The sequence below is a fragment of the Macrotis lagotis genome, chromosome 1 (genome assembly GCF_037893015.1).
Source record: "Macrotis lagotis isolate mMagLag1 chromosome 1, bilby.v1.9.chrom.fasta, whole genome shotgun sequence".
In the NCBI taxonomy this organism is placed as follows: Eukaryota; Metazoa; Chordata; class Mammalia; order Peramelemorphia; family Peramelidae; genus Macrotis; species Macrotis lagotis.
The window spans coordinates 629754359-629772129 of record NC_133658.1 but is presented as its reverse complement, the minus strand read 5'-3'; the positions used below and the strand labels follow the sequence as shown (position 1 = coordinate 629772129).

Below are 17771 nucleotides of genomic sequence, written 5' to 3'. Positions count from 1 at the left end.
TAAAATACAATAAATGGGAAATAATGGTAAATTATATGAAATGCCAATTATGTAGCCCTGAGATTTGCAATATTTGAAACAGTTGAGATTTGGGGGGACTAATTTATATTTTTATTTCTATTGCTTACAAACAACACATTTGCTTTTCCATCTGTTTAATTCCATTCCAGGTTTGCTATTCTCTATCACTCATGGCAACATTGGACTCCACATAAAAAGAAGCCATAATAGTTTTTATATGAAACAAACATTGCTATGCAATTAAAAAAAGCAGGTTGAATACAAAACTGAGTAGCTCATATGCACTGGCACTGGCATGGTGATCATGCCAGTATCCAAAGTCAATGTCTGATCAGTTCTTTGTGGTCCCTGGTGACATGCATGTACCACTCATACCTAGTTTAAAGAAATATTTCTCGATTATAGAAACAAACCCTATATAATCATTTCTTTGGGAGACTATTTTACAGTTGTTATTTAATCTGCTCTCTTGTGCCCAACAATATACGTTAACAGATTTCTCTATGAGTGATATTTTATGGAAATGATTATAGAAGCTATCAGATGTAACCACTGCATTGGATTAGAACCAAAAGTTCTTTTCTTACAGATGACTCCATTGAACATGTTTCCTTCCTTTAACATTCAGTTTTCTTTCAACAGAAAACTTTTCTTTACTGACTATGGAAATGTTGCCAAAGTGGAGAGATGTGACATGGACGGAATGAACAGGACAAGGATAGTCGACTCAAAGACAGAGCAGCCAGCTGCCCTGGCACTGGACCTGGTCAGCAAATTGGTTTACTGGGTAGATCTTTATTTGGACTATGTTGAAGTAGTGGATTACGAAGGAAAGAACAGACATACTATAATCCAAGGCACACAAGTAAGTATACTATTTATTGGAGGATGCAATGAGTGCAATAAAATGGAATGATATCATTATATGACTCTGACCAACATGTGTAATGATACAAATTTCTTCTTTGGTCAAGTAGAAATGGGTGATAAAAATTCCTGGTACATTTACTATTGAAGACAATTTTCATTTTTATATTGCTTCTTATATGTATTACATTCATCTCTCCCAACCCCCCAAATGTAATAATGAAAACTATAGGTATTTGAAGAGGAAAAATATCATGACCTACTTACTAAAAACTAATTTAGGTAGTTCATTTATCAGGAACTGAACTACCAGCTGTCCCATGTGGTATCAGGATATTTCGCTAACAAAGGCAAACTCTTGCTTATAAAAGTATATTTATTATTTTAATAGGTTGGATTAAATTTGATCTTCACTTCTATTCAAGAACTGAACACATAGAATGAAAACCATGTGATAGTCTCTGAGGCCAAAAGATCCTTTGGGATCTTTCTTTTTCTGATGAATTACAAGTTTATATGCATAACTTTCATTAATCACAAGGATAAATCTCTAAGTGGGGGAAAAAAAACCTCTTTATTCACTATAGCATTGTGAAACTTATATTTCTCATTGCCATTTGTCCTAATATCATAAAATGAGATATATTCTTCATGTTTTAGTATTTTTAAATCTCTGCAGGCTATCACAGTGCAAACCAAGCATATTTGAGAATTCTCACAGAAAATCCTGGCCTCATTTTTAGTGACATTTTTGCTAAGTTCATTCCTTAATGTTTTACTGAGGTTAGAGAGGATCAAAATTTTTTTATGATACTTAGGAATGGTTTGCTATCTATTCTAATTCCTCCCCAATGAATGAATATGCTCTAGATCAGGGTTCTTAATCTGTGGTCTTTAAACACACATCTATCTGTTTAGGTGTGTGAGGGTATGTATATACATATAGCTCTCATAGAACTCAATATAAATTATGTTCTTTTCAATCCTATGTGTTTTACTGTACTCATTTAAAACTGGTTCTAAAAAAAAGGTCTATTTAGTAGTTGTTTAGTAGTGGTCTGTCCACAAGACAACCAAAGAGATCATGACACAGATAAATGTTAAGAATAGTATGTTCAAGAAGGCATTCAGTTTTTACTTGAGTTTTTACTTAAGTGAAAGGGAGTTCCCTATCTGTCAGTTTTCAATTGTTGGTATTTCCTTTTGATAGGAAGTTCATTCCTATAGTGAACTATTATCAGTCTCTTTGTGACCATATCCTCTCAGCTATAGGCTCTGTCCCACTGTATTTGGAATTTTACCTGGATGCCTAATCAATTGTCTATCACTCAAAATTGCCCTATGATGATCAGCAGAGAAGCATGGATTCTAAATGTATTGAGCAGGTATCTCAAAACAATGTACAAAGCCTTCTGAACTCTTTGCAAATCACCATGTGGACATTCTCTCTGTTCTTCCTCATATTCCCCCTCATCTTCATGCTTGCTCTTTGGAAAAGTTCAAAGTGAAGCACATAGTACCCTTGTGTAAGAAAAATAAAAAGATGTATCTTTCAGCCTTGAAAAACTGATCATGAGAAATTTAAGTCTAAGAATACTAAGAATTTTTATTTTTGTCATTCTCATTAATGTTACTTTAATATTTATAAATGACTTTACACTAAAAAAACTTTATGAGATAATTGTCTGTGTCATGGATCCCATTGGAGATAAAATATTGGGCCTTGAACCAGGAAGATGAATTCATAGACACTTATAAACATGTCATCCTGGGTAAGTCACTTAACTTCTGTTTGCATCAGTTCTCCAACTGCAGAAAAGGGGTAAACTATAGTACTGCCTCACAGAGATAATATTTAGTACAGTACTTGGCCATAGTAAATATTATGTAATGTTTATTCACTTTTCTTCCTTCCCCCTCACCCTTCTCCTTCCCACATATATTTCAGTTAGTCCTTGCAACTACTTGAAACAATTAAAATATTATACCCACATAAGCTTACCTGTTAGGAATTCATATCTTCTTGGAGCCATTTAAGTTTGAATCAAGCTAAAATATAGAAAAAGTATAACAGATAACTCTGTATACAAAAATAACATTGAATAAAATGTTTCATTACAAATTAATATTGTGTCATGGTAAGCAATAACAAAGCCTACAGTCTTGTAATTCACTTCCAGAGTGTTTTTAAATGAAGGATTCTTCTTTTTCCATGAATATTTTAGTATTGGAATTTAGCTGATGAAGATGGAACAATACTGGTATTTCTATTTTGTTTATATGAAGCGTGACTATAAAATCATGAGACCAATATCAAGTATTCAGTCTTATTACCTTACAATCTCAATTCAGTAGAATACATATGAGCTCAGGGATGAATAAAAATATGTCACATATAAGAAGGGGATATATTCTGCTTAAGTTATTTTAGTGAATCACTCAACATTCACTCAATTGATGCTTGTATTTTTTTCTATGACAAATCTTGACACCCAACCCAACTTCTTGTCCACACTTATTTTGACTTTACCTTTTTTACCTTTTTACCTTTTTTTGTTTTTCTTTTATTTTTTCCTAATTAATGTAAAGGTAGATTCAATATAATATCATTGCAAATTTATGAGTTCCATATTTTTCTATCCCCCCCTCCCTCCCACCTCCCCATGGCAGCAAACAATCTGGTAAGAGTTGTACAATGGTATTTAGCACATTTCCATATTATTGATTTTAATTTTTGATATTTGATTATATGTGCTATTTAAGATAATAAAACAATGTCATAACTACACATAGATCAGAATTATTAGTAATATAAAGGTCAATCCCAACCTCAAAAGCTCCTGGGCTGCATCCCTTTTTAATGATGAATGTGAACATCAAAAGGGAATATAAGAGAGTATATGTATACCTATCATATGGTGGTGAGAGGGAAGCAACATTCTTCTTGCTGTTTTCCATGGCTACATGAGACCCTACTGTCGCTCTTCATGAGAAAGTTGAATTGTTGGCTTAACTACTGCTCTGACTTTATTCTCTAAACAAAGGATTTTAATTCTCAATTATTAAAAATCTTTAAAAATAACACAATTTCTGGTAAAATGTTGACATTTTCCCTTCCATTTATTGCAAATATGTGTTTACCTCCAGGCTTATTTTCCACTCTATTGCTGTAACTATTCAAAATATATTTAGATGTGGATGTGATATTTAATTTATTTAAGTTCTCATTACTTTGTGGCATGGGGAAAAAGCAAATATTATTTCTAAGAACTTCAGGTATACTTTTCTAGACAAAATACAAATGATTGTAATTAGCAAAAATGCTGTAATAATAATCCCTTCATATTTGGAAAATATTAGCCTTTAATGTCAAATTCCTTTCAGAAACTAACAACTCATTATAACATTTTTTCTTAATCAAACATGAATGAAAAGTACTCATATATTTGTCAACTTCCCTTGAAAGGATGACTTTCTTATGTTGCCTTTTTCAGAACAAATTTTAGAAATCCCACATTTCTTTGTTAAAATTATTCTCTTCCTTAGGAAATGGAAGAAATGAATAGAAATCAGTCTTTTCCAAATGGAAAATTTAAGTTTCTCTAATACATCTTTGATCTTCCAGATTTAGTAATTCTATCCAAAGGTGCAGATTGTAATTCTCCCATAGATTACTGCTATTCCTTTCCTACAGGGAATATACTCAACATCTTGGAAGTTTTCCTCACTTTGTCTTGATATTACAGGGATGCACTGAAGCATTTTAACTATCCACTGATAAAAGGTAAGAATTATGCAAAAAATCATCATCAAAATTCACTGTTTTTCCCTCTTTGTAGGTCAGACATCTTTATGGTATTACTATATTTGAAAATTATTTATACGCAACCAACCTCGATAATTTCAACATCATACGGATAAACAGATTTAATGGTACTGATGTGCACACATTAGTTAAAAAGGAAAATGCTCGAGCAATTCGCATTTATCAAAAGAGAATGCAGTCGACAGGTAAGATTCACCCCACCTCAATCATCTTTCTAGCCTTAATATCTGTAGAATAAACCGGGGTACAGTTCTACCACTTTTGTAGAGGTCTAAAGTATTTGTTTCATAAATCCTTCTGGCTGTGATGGCAAAAGTATATTTGTCTGTTTGATAAAATGGTGTTGAATTCTTGCCATAAGTCTAAATGACAAATCTTTCAAGTCCTAGTAACTTTCCTATAAGGAGAAGATTAAAGTGATGGCTAGATTTAGGTTTGGGAAGGACTTTCCAATCATGATCTATGTAGGCAGGAAACACAGGTGCTAAGAGGCTCTAATTTGTATCATTTTATAAGTCATGAAGGCTAAGGAAAGGTGGCTTTTTTGCAAGGTCTGTATCTGAGTAATTTGGCTACAGCAAGGTTCTTCTATCTTTGTATTTCCAGTATGCTAAACAAGCTTTGAGAAATTAATATAATTTGAAAACAGCATGCTTCTGTTTCTAAACATTAATAAAAAACACAAGCCAACTAATACTTAATTTGTCCTAGTAATGTTTATTCAGCAATATCATTTAGCATTCAAATATAGAAAAATAAACATACAATTACCATTACCCAAAGGTGCTAGTGGATTATTTTGATGTTGCAAAGTAAAAATTATTGAAAAGGTGGAACTTTAAGTTCAAGCAAACACATGCAGAGTTGAAGGCTTACTAATTTTCACTTAAAGTTCAATGCTAGAGTCCTTTAAATCATATGACAAACTTGAGAAGACAGATTGAGATAGATTTTACTTTGGGGAAAAGGCAATGACTGCTAAAAGGATATGTCTGAAGGTCAGTTAGCTGTCAAGCCTATGAATGTGAGAGATGAGAAGTATCAATCACAATTTAAAGAAAAATATGGCTTTAAACTGTCAATTATCAATTACATTTTCAAACAACTGCTGATAAAAATAAAAATGATAGCAATAGCAAATTAAGCCTTCCTGTTGCAATTCGTTATCTACCTTTTGCTTTCCATCTAGTTTTTTTCTTTAATCATTTTTTTCCATTTTCAAAACATTTTGCCCTTCCCCTTACTTTTTCTTCCTTATCACATCTCCATTTTCCTCTCTCATTGCTGGAATCACATTTTCAACTTTCTACTCTACTTCCTAACCACTCAGATCCTTTCTACAGAAATAATACAGAATGGGAAGAAGCACATATCTCTGGGGTATAAAACCAAATTATTGGTTACAATGATGTCAACTTTAGTAAACATGGAATTCAATTTTTGTACTTGGTAACAAGAGAGAAGAAAGCACTTAATCCATCCTTAGTGCCTCCTCTTCCAAAATTTTCCCCATGGATGTGCTCTTATAGTAGATTTCCAAAGATAGATGTTTTTAGTTTCTCTCCTTTATCATTCTGATTTACCTACATCACAATGCTATTGTCACAATCCAATGACATCTTCATCTTTTTGAAAGAACATTTCCATTAAAAACATCCAATAAATATATATTGCAAAAATTATCTCCTAATGGCCATGTAGCTGATTTACTCTATGCATGAATGCAAATTAATTTAACTTGCATTAATTTTAATCATTCCAGAGGACATTAGGAGGCCCAATGGATAAATATACAGAACTTAGAGTAAGGAAGACTAGGATTCAAATCCTGCTAGACATCCATTAGCTGTATCATAATGAATATATGACAGAATTTCTCCTAGGCACAGTGTCTTCATTTGTAAAATGGGGATAATACAGTGTATGCTTCATAAGAATGCTTTTAGGATCAAATGAGATAACATGTAAAGCACTTTGAAAGCCTTAAAGTGCTAAATAAATGTTAACTTTGTTCTTATTTTCAGAATTGTTTTAGAAATGTGAAGTTAAGAGACTAAAGTTCAATTACCCCTCTTACTCTCACATTGTTTTCCATCTCTGACAAATCTGAATATTTCACAGTATATTCTAATGTACAGGATTTTGCTAGGACTCACTCTTTTTTTTCATTGTAAAGTCTTCAACATGCTGATGCACATAATTATCTTGTTTTAAGAGATTTTCAAGCATGCTGTTTTTCATTTGTTTTAGTCAGAAGCCATGCATGTGAAGTAGATCCATATGGAATGCCAGGGGGATGTTCGCACATCTGTCTGCTCAGCAGCAACTACAAAACACGGACTTGTCGTTGCAGGACTGGCTTCAACTTGGGAAGTGATGGCAGGTCATGCAAAAGTATGTTGTATAACTCAAACACTTTGCCAGCAGCTAGCATTTCAGAATAGGATTTTGAGTGTTAATTAGTATCATCATCATCATCCACAACAGTAATAACATGAGCCCTTATCAGGTAAAATTTGCCTACAAATATGCACCTGTCTTATCTAGCACAAAATGGGATTTATCTTTGTTCAGTGGTGTCCTCAGAGAAAAAGAAGCATAGAGAACAGTATGGTACATTGGTACATTGAAAAAGGGTGATGCATTTGGAGTCACACAACTTCAATTCAAATAATGGCCCGGTTATTTATAATGGTCCTGTCTAACTTTGGACACTTCTCTTAAACTTCTCAGTCTCAATTTCCTTGTAAGACTATTGGACAAGATGAGTTCTTAGGTTCCTTTCACGTTGATATTTGTGATACTTCAATAAATCATTGGAGTTGATTAACCATGCAGCTCTGGTTAAATATTTTTCTGGAAAGATTCATTCATATGATCATCATTAACTGCCATTTACTCTGTATCCAACCACTATGCTACACACTAGGGAAGTTAAAAATTAAAGTAAAATATGGTGCCTATTCTCATATAGTTTGTAATTGACCAAGAATAGATATGAAATTTATAAAAATATCAAAGTCATAATATAAACCATGTATAAGATGAGCATAAAGTACTCATAAAGTATGAGTTTAAAGAAAAGGAGAAATAACTCCCAGATGTTTTGTGGGATAAAGTGGGTTATACATGTATTGGAGAGTGGGGAAGATCAGAGAAAAACTTCATGAAAGAAATATCATTTGAGCTGATCCTTCATGAATGGGAAGGAAATCCAGAGTTAGAAATTAAGGGGTTATCATTTCAAGTTTAATGATTAAATTCAATTCAGCAAATATTGATTTAGGGAACTGTGTGATATCTATTGTTAAAGAAAGAATGATAGATTCGGATAGATTTTATTTGAGGCTTAGCTCTGTCCTTTACTATATTTTTGACTTTGGACAAATTGTTTGACCTCCCCAGGTCTTGGTTTCCTCATTTGTAAAATTATACATTATATGATGACATTCATTGACTACAGTTAGTTGTGGTCTGAATTGAGTTGTTAATTGATGCTAATTTTCATTCAATCAATAAACTAAGCAGTCAAAAATCATTTATTAAATGCCTACTATGTAACATATAAAAAGAGACAGAAGATAATCACACAATACTTTAAAATCATATAATCTAGTTGTGAAGACTCATTATAACAACATGAGCTTCATCATCTGGGTATATAACATAGTCCCATGAAATTCACAGAGTTAAAGGTCTTCCGTTTCATAGAATCTCTGAATTACATAGTTGCAAGGGACCTCACTCCCCACCTACTTCAATGGATACCCACAAAAGAATCTTATTCAGCCATCTATATAGTCATTTCCCTTCAATGAAGGAAGAAGTCATTAACTCCTGAAGAAGCAACCCATTCTATCTACAGATAGTTCTAATTATAAAAATTTACATAGAGCCTAAATTAGCCTCTTTTCAAAACAGGACCTAAAAATAAATTGAGATTCTAGGTAATTTCATTCATATTTACATGTGCATGTATAAGGGCAAAGATTAATATCATATTATCTGGGTTAGAATTCCAGCCTTGCTATTTATTAACCAGTGATCTCAGATGAGTCATTTACCCTTCTATGTTACCAGAATGTTCCATTAGGGCTTGATGGCTCTCTATCCAAGAAATCTTTGAATCTGGCATGAATAGGTCAAGGGTTGGATTTTGGGGGGGGTGAGCATTCTAGGACATATGGGTAGTTTGGAGGATAGAGTACCTGGACTGGGGTCAGGAATATTCATTTCTGTCATCAGACACTTACTACTTGTGTGATCCTAAATAAGTCACTTAACTCTCTTTGCTTCAGCATTCTCATCTATAAAATGAACTGAAGAAGAAAATGGCAAACTATTCTAGTGTCTCTGTAAGAAAATCCAAAATGAAGTCAACAAAGTTTTAGATATGTCTGAAAGTGACTCCACAACAAAAAATTTCAAATAGAAGAAATTAAGTTTAATAAACATTTATTTATGAAAGAATATGATATCCAGAAATATTCATTCCACAATTTCCAGGTTCCTGAACTTCTAATAAGTTATCAATGTTATTTAGAATATAAAAGACAATAGTTTTTTTGTTTTTATATATCTCTAGAATCAAGCAAAACACTTTGCACATAGTACATGCTTAATACATGTTGAATTAAATTGTTTATCATATTTGAGCAGATACCCTGAATATATTGTCTTTATTTTAACCATGTGACTTTCAAATAACTCCAAAAATTAAAAATATTCTAAAATGGTTTACACACACCTCTGCCTGCTTAAAATAAATATACTTAACATAAATTAGCTTTTTTCATTGTTACTCTGCCTCATCAATATGAATATGACCTTCTTGTATTCTGCTGTAATGATGTCATCAGGGCCTATTGAAATGGACAAGAATATTTGCTTTTATATTCAAAGGTTCCAAATTGCTATAACTTTTACTTGCACTTAGATTTAGCTTGCTTTTCCATTGTTATCAGAATAAGTTGAGTTGTTGCTTCTACCTTCTGTTAGTTCACCTAGCATTTACTGCTTCCAATATGCTCTGGATTAGGAACAAAATGATTCCAATTGTAAGAATTCTTTCTACAATGAGAGAGAATATGCTCAGAATAGAGGACTAAAGGAATATCCCACATGCAAAATCATAAGGTTTTGATTGTATACAACTTCTTCCTCTATGTTAAACATTCAGAGGTCATTTTTGTTTAATTTCTAATTTTTAACTATGTTCTAATCGAGTGTGACTAGGATCTCTGGATGAGACATTGACTCTTTTTGATATGTCATTATTATAAAGATCCCATAATGACAGTGACTTCAGAATCACTATTAAGCTAAAGAGAGCATTTTCTGAAAAATGGTTATTTCATTATTTTGCTCTTTTAAGATTTTTTAATACTTTATTTTTGGAGTTGCAGAGTAAACTTTCTGAATGAATTCTTTAATTTCTCTTTCAATTCATTGAATTATCCTTAGATATCTGATCACTAGATATCACAATTCATTCCTTCTCTTGTTTCCCGAAAGAAATAGATTTTTTCCCCTCCTAAGTTTGGGTTGTTTTTTTTTTGGACTTAGGTGATCTTTAGATAAGAATCTTAGTTTAACCATTTTTTTGCAAGGCAGTGGGGTTAAGTGGCTTGCCCACGGCCACACAGTAAGTGTCTTAGGTCAGATTTGAACTCAGGTACTCCTGACTCCAGGGCCAGTGCTCTATCCACTGTGCAACCTAGCCACCCCACTTTAAACATTCTTGAGTGAACTCTCAGTACTCTTCATTTCCAGATAAATTACAATGATATTGTTTTCCTTTTCTACATGTTAAAAGCTCAATAGGCATTTCCTCTGATACCATACAGGACTAATCCAGGCTAAAACACTTGAGGACTTGGACAAATTTTTGTGTTTGTTCTCTTTTTACCATAGAGAGGTTTGAACTTGTCATAGAAATATTGATTGTTTAGTTTAAAAGCATCTAATTTATCATCCTTATAAAACAATTTAAGATTTTTTGGCTTTCTTTTTGTGATATTCCTTCTAAGAACTTTCAGTACATAGAAATAGCTTTCTGGGTTCAAATTAAGAAATAAAAAGAAAGTCAGAATTTTATTGGCATTTTGATTTTTCAATCTTGAAAGTACAAATCATGTTTGGACACTCAATTATATTCACATATGAGGAAGTGATAGCAAGTGAATTCTTTTGTTTGCTCCAGCAATCAGGAGATGAAAAGTCTTCTATGGATTGTTTTGAATTTTCTGAAATTTCCGGCATCTCAGATATAATGAGTACCATAGTCAGTGTCCAGAGAAAGCTTTAGATAGATTCTAATGAGTTGTAAAATTGAATACACAGGATGTTTTTTTATAAATGTCCATTTCATAGAGCTGCATGTTATCCAAAGATCTGTCATGTTTTCAAAACAGACACTTACAGACAAAAGAATAATTAACTAGATATAACCTATTCACAGAAGTAATTTCTATTTTAATTAAAGTAATGCAATTAACCAGCCTTCTTACATTGAGATACATTTGGCATATTTTAGAGTTTAATTTTTGGTATTAAATTTTTTTAAACCTTACTAATTGTGCCAGTTAATTAAACAGTGCCATTATGCAGTGTAGAGAAGATTAGGCAGCACCAGTTGTTTATGCCTGTAATCTTTCTTCAACAGGACCGAAGAATGAGTTGTTTCTCTTTTATGGGAAAGGACGCCCAGGAATTGTTCGGGGAATGGACTTGAATACCAAGATAGCTGATGAATACATGATCCCTATAGAAAATCTGGTCAATCCACGTGCTCTGGATTTCCATGCTGAAGCCAATTTTATCTACTTTGCTGACACCACCAGCTTCCTAATTGGTCGACAAAAAATAGATGGGACAGACCGTGAAACCATCCTGAAAGACGGTAGGAGGTTTGGCATATTATGTTCATCAGCATAGCTAAAATCAGAGGCTTTCCTGAAGGAATAAATATAACATGTCAGAAATAACCTCACCTACCACTCAAGCCTACTTGGTACTTTGAAAATATCTTATTTTTTTAAATTTACCTCACTCATTAAATTTCTCTAGCTTTCCAATCTTCATTTCAAAATATCTGCAGTTTTCTCTATCATTAAACAATAATAACATTCTATGATAAGATAGATATTTTAATATATTATTTAGAAGAACTTCAGGGATATTTTAAAAAGCTCCCTTTCAGAATTGGAATTTGAAGGGGTGCAAATTAGTTTAGGAATGGTTGAACAAATTGTATTATGTGATTATAAAAAAACTGATGAAATAAAAGAATGTTTAAAACATTTATATTGGCAAAAATGACACCAGTTTGATAAAAGATTTGTCAAAGATTTTTCACCTTGAAGGATTACCCAAGATAAAGTAGCATAAATTTAGAGAAAAGAAAGCAAAAAGATAAGATAGAGCTCCTAAGAGTTGGGTAGTATCATGGCAGGAAAGACTGAATTCCAAAGAACTGAGGGATTCACTAAGGACAAAAAAAGTATCATTAAATTATGTGATCATTGGAAAAATGAAGCCAGAATAGCGATGATGGACTCAGAGAGATTGGGGAAGAGCAAGAGATTAGGATGAGGGGAGAGAGTGCTACTGATAATATAATAAAATCTTACTGAGGATGTGGTAAAAGACAAAGGAGAGGTTTGTTATCAGAATTCAAAGTCTAGAAGCTAGGGTAACCCAGAATTTCATGAGATCCACTGCCCAAGATCAGTTCAGAGAGACGATTACAAATTGGTAATAAAATGGAGATCAAGATGCAGCAAGTAAGATACAGTGTAGGAAGGACACCTAATTCACAAGTCAGGAAGAAGTGGGTTTAAAATCTAAACTAGATGTGTTTCCCTGGACAAATAGCTTTCAGTGTCATTTTTCCTCATCATAAAATAAAGGTGACAGATGTTATGTCTTCTAAAATGCCTCCTAGCTCTTTGTAAATATTTGAATTTAATGCAAATATAGATAGATAGATAGATAGATAGATAGATAGATAGATAGAAAGATAGTATTTGAAGATGGAATCATTACAATTCTAGTCCACCTCACCTTTCCCCCAATCAAATTTTAACCGTTTCTAAACTCTGATTTCATGTTTCAGTTCATTATTACAACTTTGACTACAATGGTATCTTATTGGTAGGATAAGTGGTTCAAAGCCTCCCAAATAAGGCAGCAAAGATCCATTTGAATAGTGATTTGGCTGTCAAGCAGGTCTGGATAAGGGTTGTTGTGGCAGTTTGAAGGTTGTGAAAGTATTGGCAGATTTTCACATTTAAAATACATTCAGCCTCTTACTATCCCTTTATCAGGGGACATCTTAATGCCTTTTGATTCTGGCTGCCAAATAGAACAGGTTTTCTATTGCTTTTCTCACCTGTAAGGAAACCAGCAATCTCAATTAAGATAGAAACAAAAACATCTGAATAGACACTTGCCTGTGATGAATGTCAATATTTCATGGCTAAGAACTAGTATTTCCATTTCTGTCTAGTATCAGGACTCTGACCTACACTACTTTGTTCTTTAGGGCATTGGAGTTAGGGGTGAAAGTCATACCCTATGTGCTGGCAAAAGGATTTGGATTGAACCTAAACTTGGGCAAAGGTGCTTTTTGCCTTGATGACTGTTACTTTGACCCCTGACTACCTTTTCCACAGTAACTGTCAACATGGATATCTTGACTTTATGAACCATATTCTTATTCCTCTTTATTTTCTCTTCTTGGTTCTCCAATTGTAATGCCCCCAAAATATAATGCCTTCATTATCCTATGTTCTTTATATGAATGACACTCACCCATAAAACAGATGTGTGCATCCTATCCCAATCAGTACATTTTAACTGTGGTAAATCATCTTATCTGCCCTAGACCTAGGTCACTAATGCTAAAACGTGACTGGAACTTTGGTACTCTTCCTGGATTCTAGGAAATTGCCCAGAAATGCAAAGAATCTTATCATCTTCCACTGCCTGAATTTAACCTAGTAAGCCTAAATTGTTTACTAGAAAAACCAGCACATTTTATTCATTCTTCTGTTAGGGGCTCTTCCATATACTTTAGGTAATACTCTATTTTGACAAATGATCCCTTAGACCAGGGATTCTTTTTAAATATCACAGACCTCTTTAGTAATCTAGTGAAACAATGGACCTCTTTTCAGAATAATATTTTTCTGGTGCATAAAATCAAATGCATGTTTTTAACTTTTATTTATTTATTTTCATACATATAATCTTGTAAATTTTTAAGTTACAAAATTTCCTTCCACCCTCCCTTGCCACTCCCCTCTCCTCAGTGGCAAAGTCAGGTTAGCTTTGTACATTCATATTTTGATAAACATGTTTACATATTGGTAATTTTTTGGTATGAGGAATTAGGATAAAGGGAATGAGATACATAGGAGATATTTTTTATAAAGTATTCATCAAATTCTGAAGGGTTGGTTTTTTTGTGCGTATGTTTTGTTTTGTTTTTCTTCCTCTGACCATAGTCAGTCTAATACAGTTATCCTTGCTCTCTGGACTGCTGAGAGGAGCTGTTTACAATCAATGTTATTGCTGATGTATACATTGTTCTCTTGGTTCTGCTCCCTTCCCTCAGCATTGGATCCTCTGACTCATTCCATGCTTCTCTAGAGACGGACCATTTATGGTTTCTTGTAGAACAATAGTTTTACATTGTATTCATGTACCATAACTTGTTTAGCCATTCCCCAATTGATGGACATCCCCTCAATTTCCAATTCTTTGCCACTACAAAAAGAGCTTCTATAACTATTTTGTAGGACGTTTCCCTTTTTCTCTAATTTCTTCTGGATAGAGACCTAAAATTGGAATTACTGGGTTAAAGGGTATGAACAATTTTATTACTCTTTGAGCATAATTCCATATTATTCTCCAGAAAGGTTGAATCTATTCACACCTCCACCAGAAATACATCAATGTCCCAATCCTCCCACAACTTCCCCAACATAGAACATTTTCCCTTTTTCTCATCTCGGCTAATCTGATAGGCGTGAGATGATACTTCATTGTTATTTTAATTTGCATTTCTATAACCAATAATGATTTGGAGAATTTTTTCATATGATTATATATATATATATATAAAACTTTAATTTCTTCATTTGAAAACTGTCTGTTCATATCCTTTGACCATTTATCATTTGGGGTAAAATGCATGTTAAAGAGAAAATCAATTATATTTAAATATAGTCTTCATATGTTCTATAGACAAGTTTATGGATATCAGGTTAAGAAATCCTGCCTTAGACATTAGAGAAATTTTGTGCCAGAAAAACAATTTGAACATTTAAGATCAGGATCGTTATATAGAATCTGCTTTCAATCTTTAAGTATCATAGATTAAGAAAAATTAACAATATACATGGAACTGGGAATTAGATATAAATAAGAGAGAAAATACCCATACCCATTCAAAACATGATATGAAAAATATAGCTATACTTTTATATTATTTGGAAACATATATTTAGCTGTGATTTATTCTGCCAAGATCATTCTGTAATCCCTCCTTTTAACATTTGATGATACTGACTTCTGTCATCCAATAATCTTTAGAGCAGAGACAGGGAATGTCTGGTCTTCAGGCAGTTTAAGTCCATGAACTCATTTGGTTTGGTACTGCCATGGCAGCCACAAACAGAACTCGAAAATCAATAAATCTTGGATTTTTTAGGGGTAATTTAATTATTTGACCAAATATAGCAGGCTAATTTTTAAGTTGGTAGCCAGTGAATGATGTTATTAATATTCTAATGACCCTTAACCAAAAAAGGTTCTCCATCCCTTGAGCATTTTCTTGTATTCATCCATGTACCATGGTAAATTAAGGAGTCCAGATAGAAAAAAGAGAAACAGACTCATTCTTTGATCTATCTGGGATTAGGGTCAGTTAGATAGAGATAGAGGTAGATAGATAGATAGATAGATAGATAGATAGATAGATAGATAGATAGATAGATACAGACAGACAGACAGACAGACAGACAGACATGGAAATGGAGACAGAGAGACAGACAGAGACAGGCACAGAGGCAGAGAGACAGGGAGACAGACAGAGAAGGAGACAGAGATGGAAACAGAAAGACAGAGACAGGCAGAGAGAGAGAGACAGAGAGACAGAGAGCTAGAGATAGAGAGAGGCAGAGATAGAGAGAGGCAGAGAGACACACACAGAGATAGACAGAAACACAGAGAGGCAGAGAGAAAGACAGAGACAGAGACAGATAGAAAGAGATGGATATGGAGTCATATTTGGAGTCAGTTATGGGAAAGTCAGATAAGTCACTTGTGAATGATAGATTTTTAGTTTTGTCTTTTCTCTTTGTAAAATATCTAAATTTTTTAAATTTACAATTTAAATTAATTTTTTATTTAATTAAATTCTAGTAATTAAATTTTATTAATTTAAATTAAATTTCTAAAATTAAATTCTTTTAAAATTTTAAAAAATTATTTTTAAATTTTTCTTTAATTTATTTACACATTACTAAAATATTCTTCTTGTAATAGTGAACATAATAAATACCCCCTCTCCCCACAAAAGTATAAAACCTCATGAGAAATAAAGTCAAATAAAGAGAAAAAATGTGTTTCAGTGTGTGTTCTAATACCATCAGCTCTGTCTTGGGTGAATTACTTTCTTTATCATAAGTCCATCATAGAAGTTACTTCCATATTTTTGCATAGTTGCTGTTGCTGATTGTAATTCGCTCCATCTATTATTCCCCACTACTATCTATTATATTTTCTCTCTCCTTTCACTCTGTGCTTCTTCAAAACTGTGCTGTGGGGCAACCAAGTGTTGTAGTGGACAGAGCACTGGCCCTCAGACCAAGAGGCCCCAAGCCCACATCCACCCCACAGACCCAGCAACCATCTGGCCCCATGGTCCCAGACAGATCACCCAATCCAACCAACTTGCAAAAAGTTAAAACATATATTTTATATCTGACTATCCTCTCCTATGATCTACCTTCTCTATCACCCATATCCCACCTCCCCTCCCCTGTCACCCTCCTCTCCTTTTTCTTCTAGATGTCTATATCCTATTGAGTGTATATGTTGTATATGAGCCATTTCCAATAAGAATGAAGTTTCCCTAATTCCCCCCCTCACCTTCCCCCCTTCCATACCATTGCCAAAGCTATTTCTTGACTCCTTTACATAAAACATCTTAGTCTATTCTACCTCTCCTTTCTCTTACTCCCAGTACATTTCCCTTTTACCCAATGACTTCATTTTTACAATATATTATATCTTCAAATTCAGCTCTCTCCTGTGCCTCATTCATAAAAATTCCTTCTAACTGCTCTATTAAATGAGAAGTTTCACATGAGTATTATCTATAGCATTTTCCCATGCAGGAATACATGCAGTTCATCATAATTAAATCACTCATAATTTACCCTTCTTGTCCTCTCCCTCTCCATGTTTCACCTGAGTCCTGTACTTGAAGTTCAAACTTTCTGTTCAGCTCTGGTCATTTTAACAGGAACATTTGAAATTCCTGTTTCATTGAAAGTCCATCTTTTTCCCTGGAAAAAATATGTTCAGTTTTGCTGCATAGTTTATTCTCAGTTGCATTCCAAGCTCTTTTGCCTTCTGGAATATTATATTCCAAGTCCTATGAGCCCTTAATGTAGGTACTATTAAATCCTGTTTGATCCTGACGGCAGCTCCATGATATTTGAATTGTTTCCTTATGGCTGCTTATAATATTTTCTCTTTGATTTGGGAGTTCTGGAACTTGGCTATAATATTACTAAGGATTGTTTTTTTGATCTCTTCCCAGAGGAGATCAGTGGATTCTCTCAATTCCTATTTTCCCCTCTGCTTCTGGGATATCAGGGCAATTTTCCTGGAAAAATATTTTAAAAATGAAGTCAAGGCTCTTTTTCAAATCATGACTTTCAGGTAGCCCAATAATTTTAAAATTATCTTTTCTGTATATTTTTTTTCAGATCATTTGTTTTTTCAGTGAGATGTCTCACATTTTCTTCTACTTTTTCATTCT

General features: G+C 33.4%; 1 protein-coding gene across 4 annotated transcripts in view; it reads left to right on the top strand.

The window, feature by feature from the left end:
• LRP1B (LDL receptor related protein 1B) overlaps window positions 1-17771 on the top strand; it is a 2479914-nt gene that overhangs the window by 1443912 nt on the left and 1018231 nt on the right. For all 4 annotated transcript variants that reach the window (XM_074215080.1, XM_074215079.1, XM_074215078.1 and 1 more), the window contains exons 8-11: window positions 664-886; window positions 4728-4899; window positions 6965-7108; window positions 11379-11615. In XM_074215080.1, coding sequence (XP_074071181.1) covers window positions 664-886; window positions 4728-4899; window positions 6965-7108; window positions 11379-11615 — 776 coding nt within the window. The remainder of the gene's footprint in view (window positions 1-663; window positions 887-4727; window positions 4900-6964; window positions 7109-11378; window positions 11616-17771) is intronic.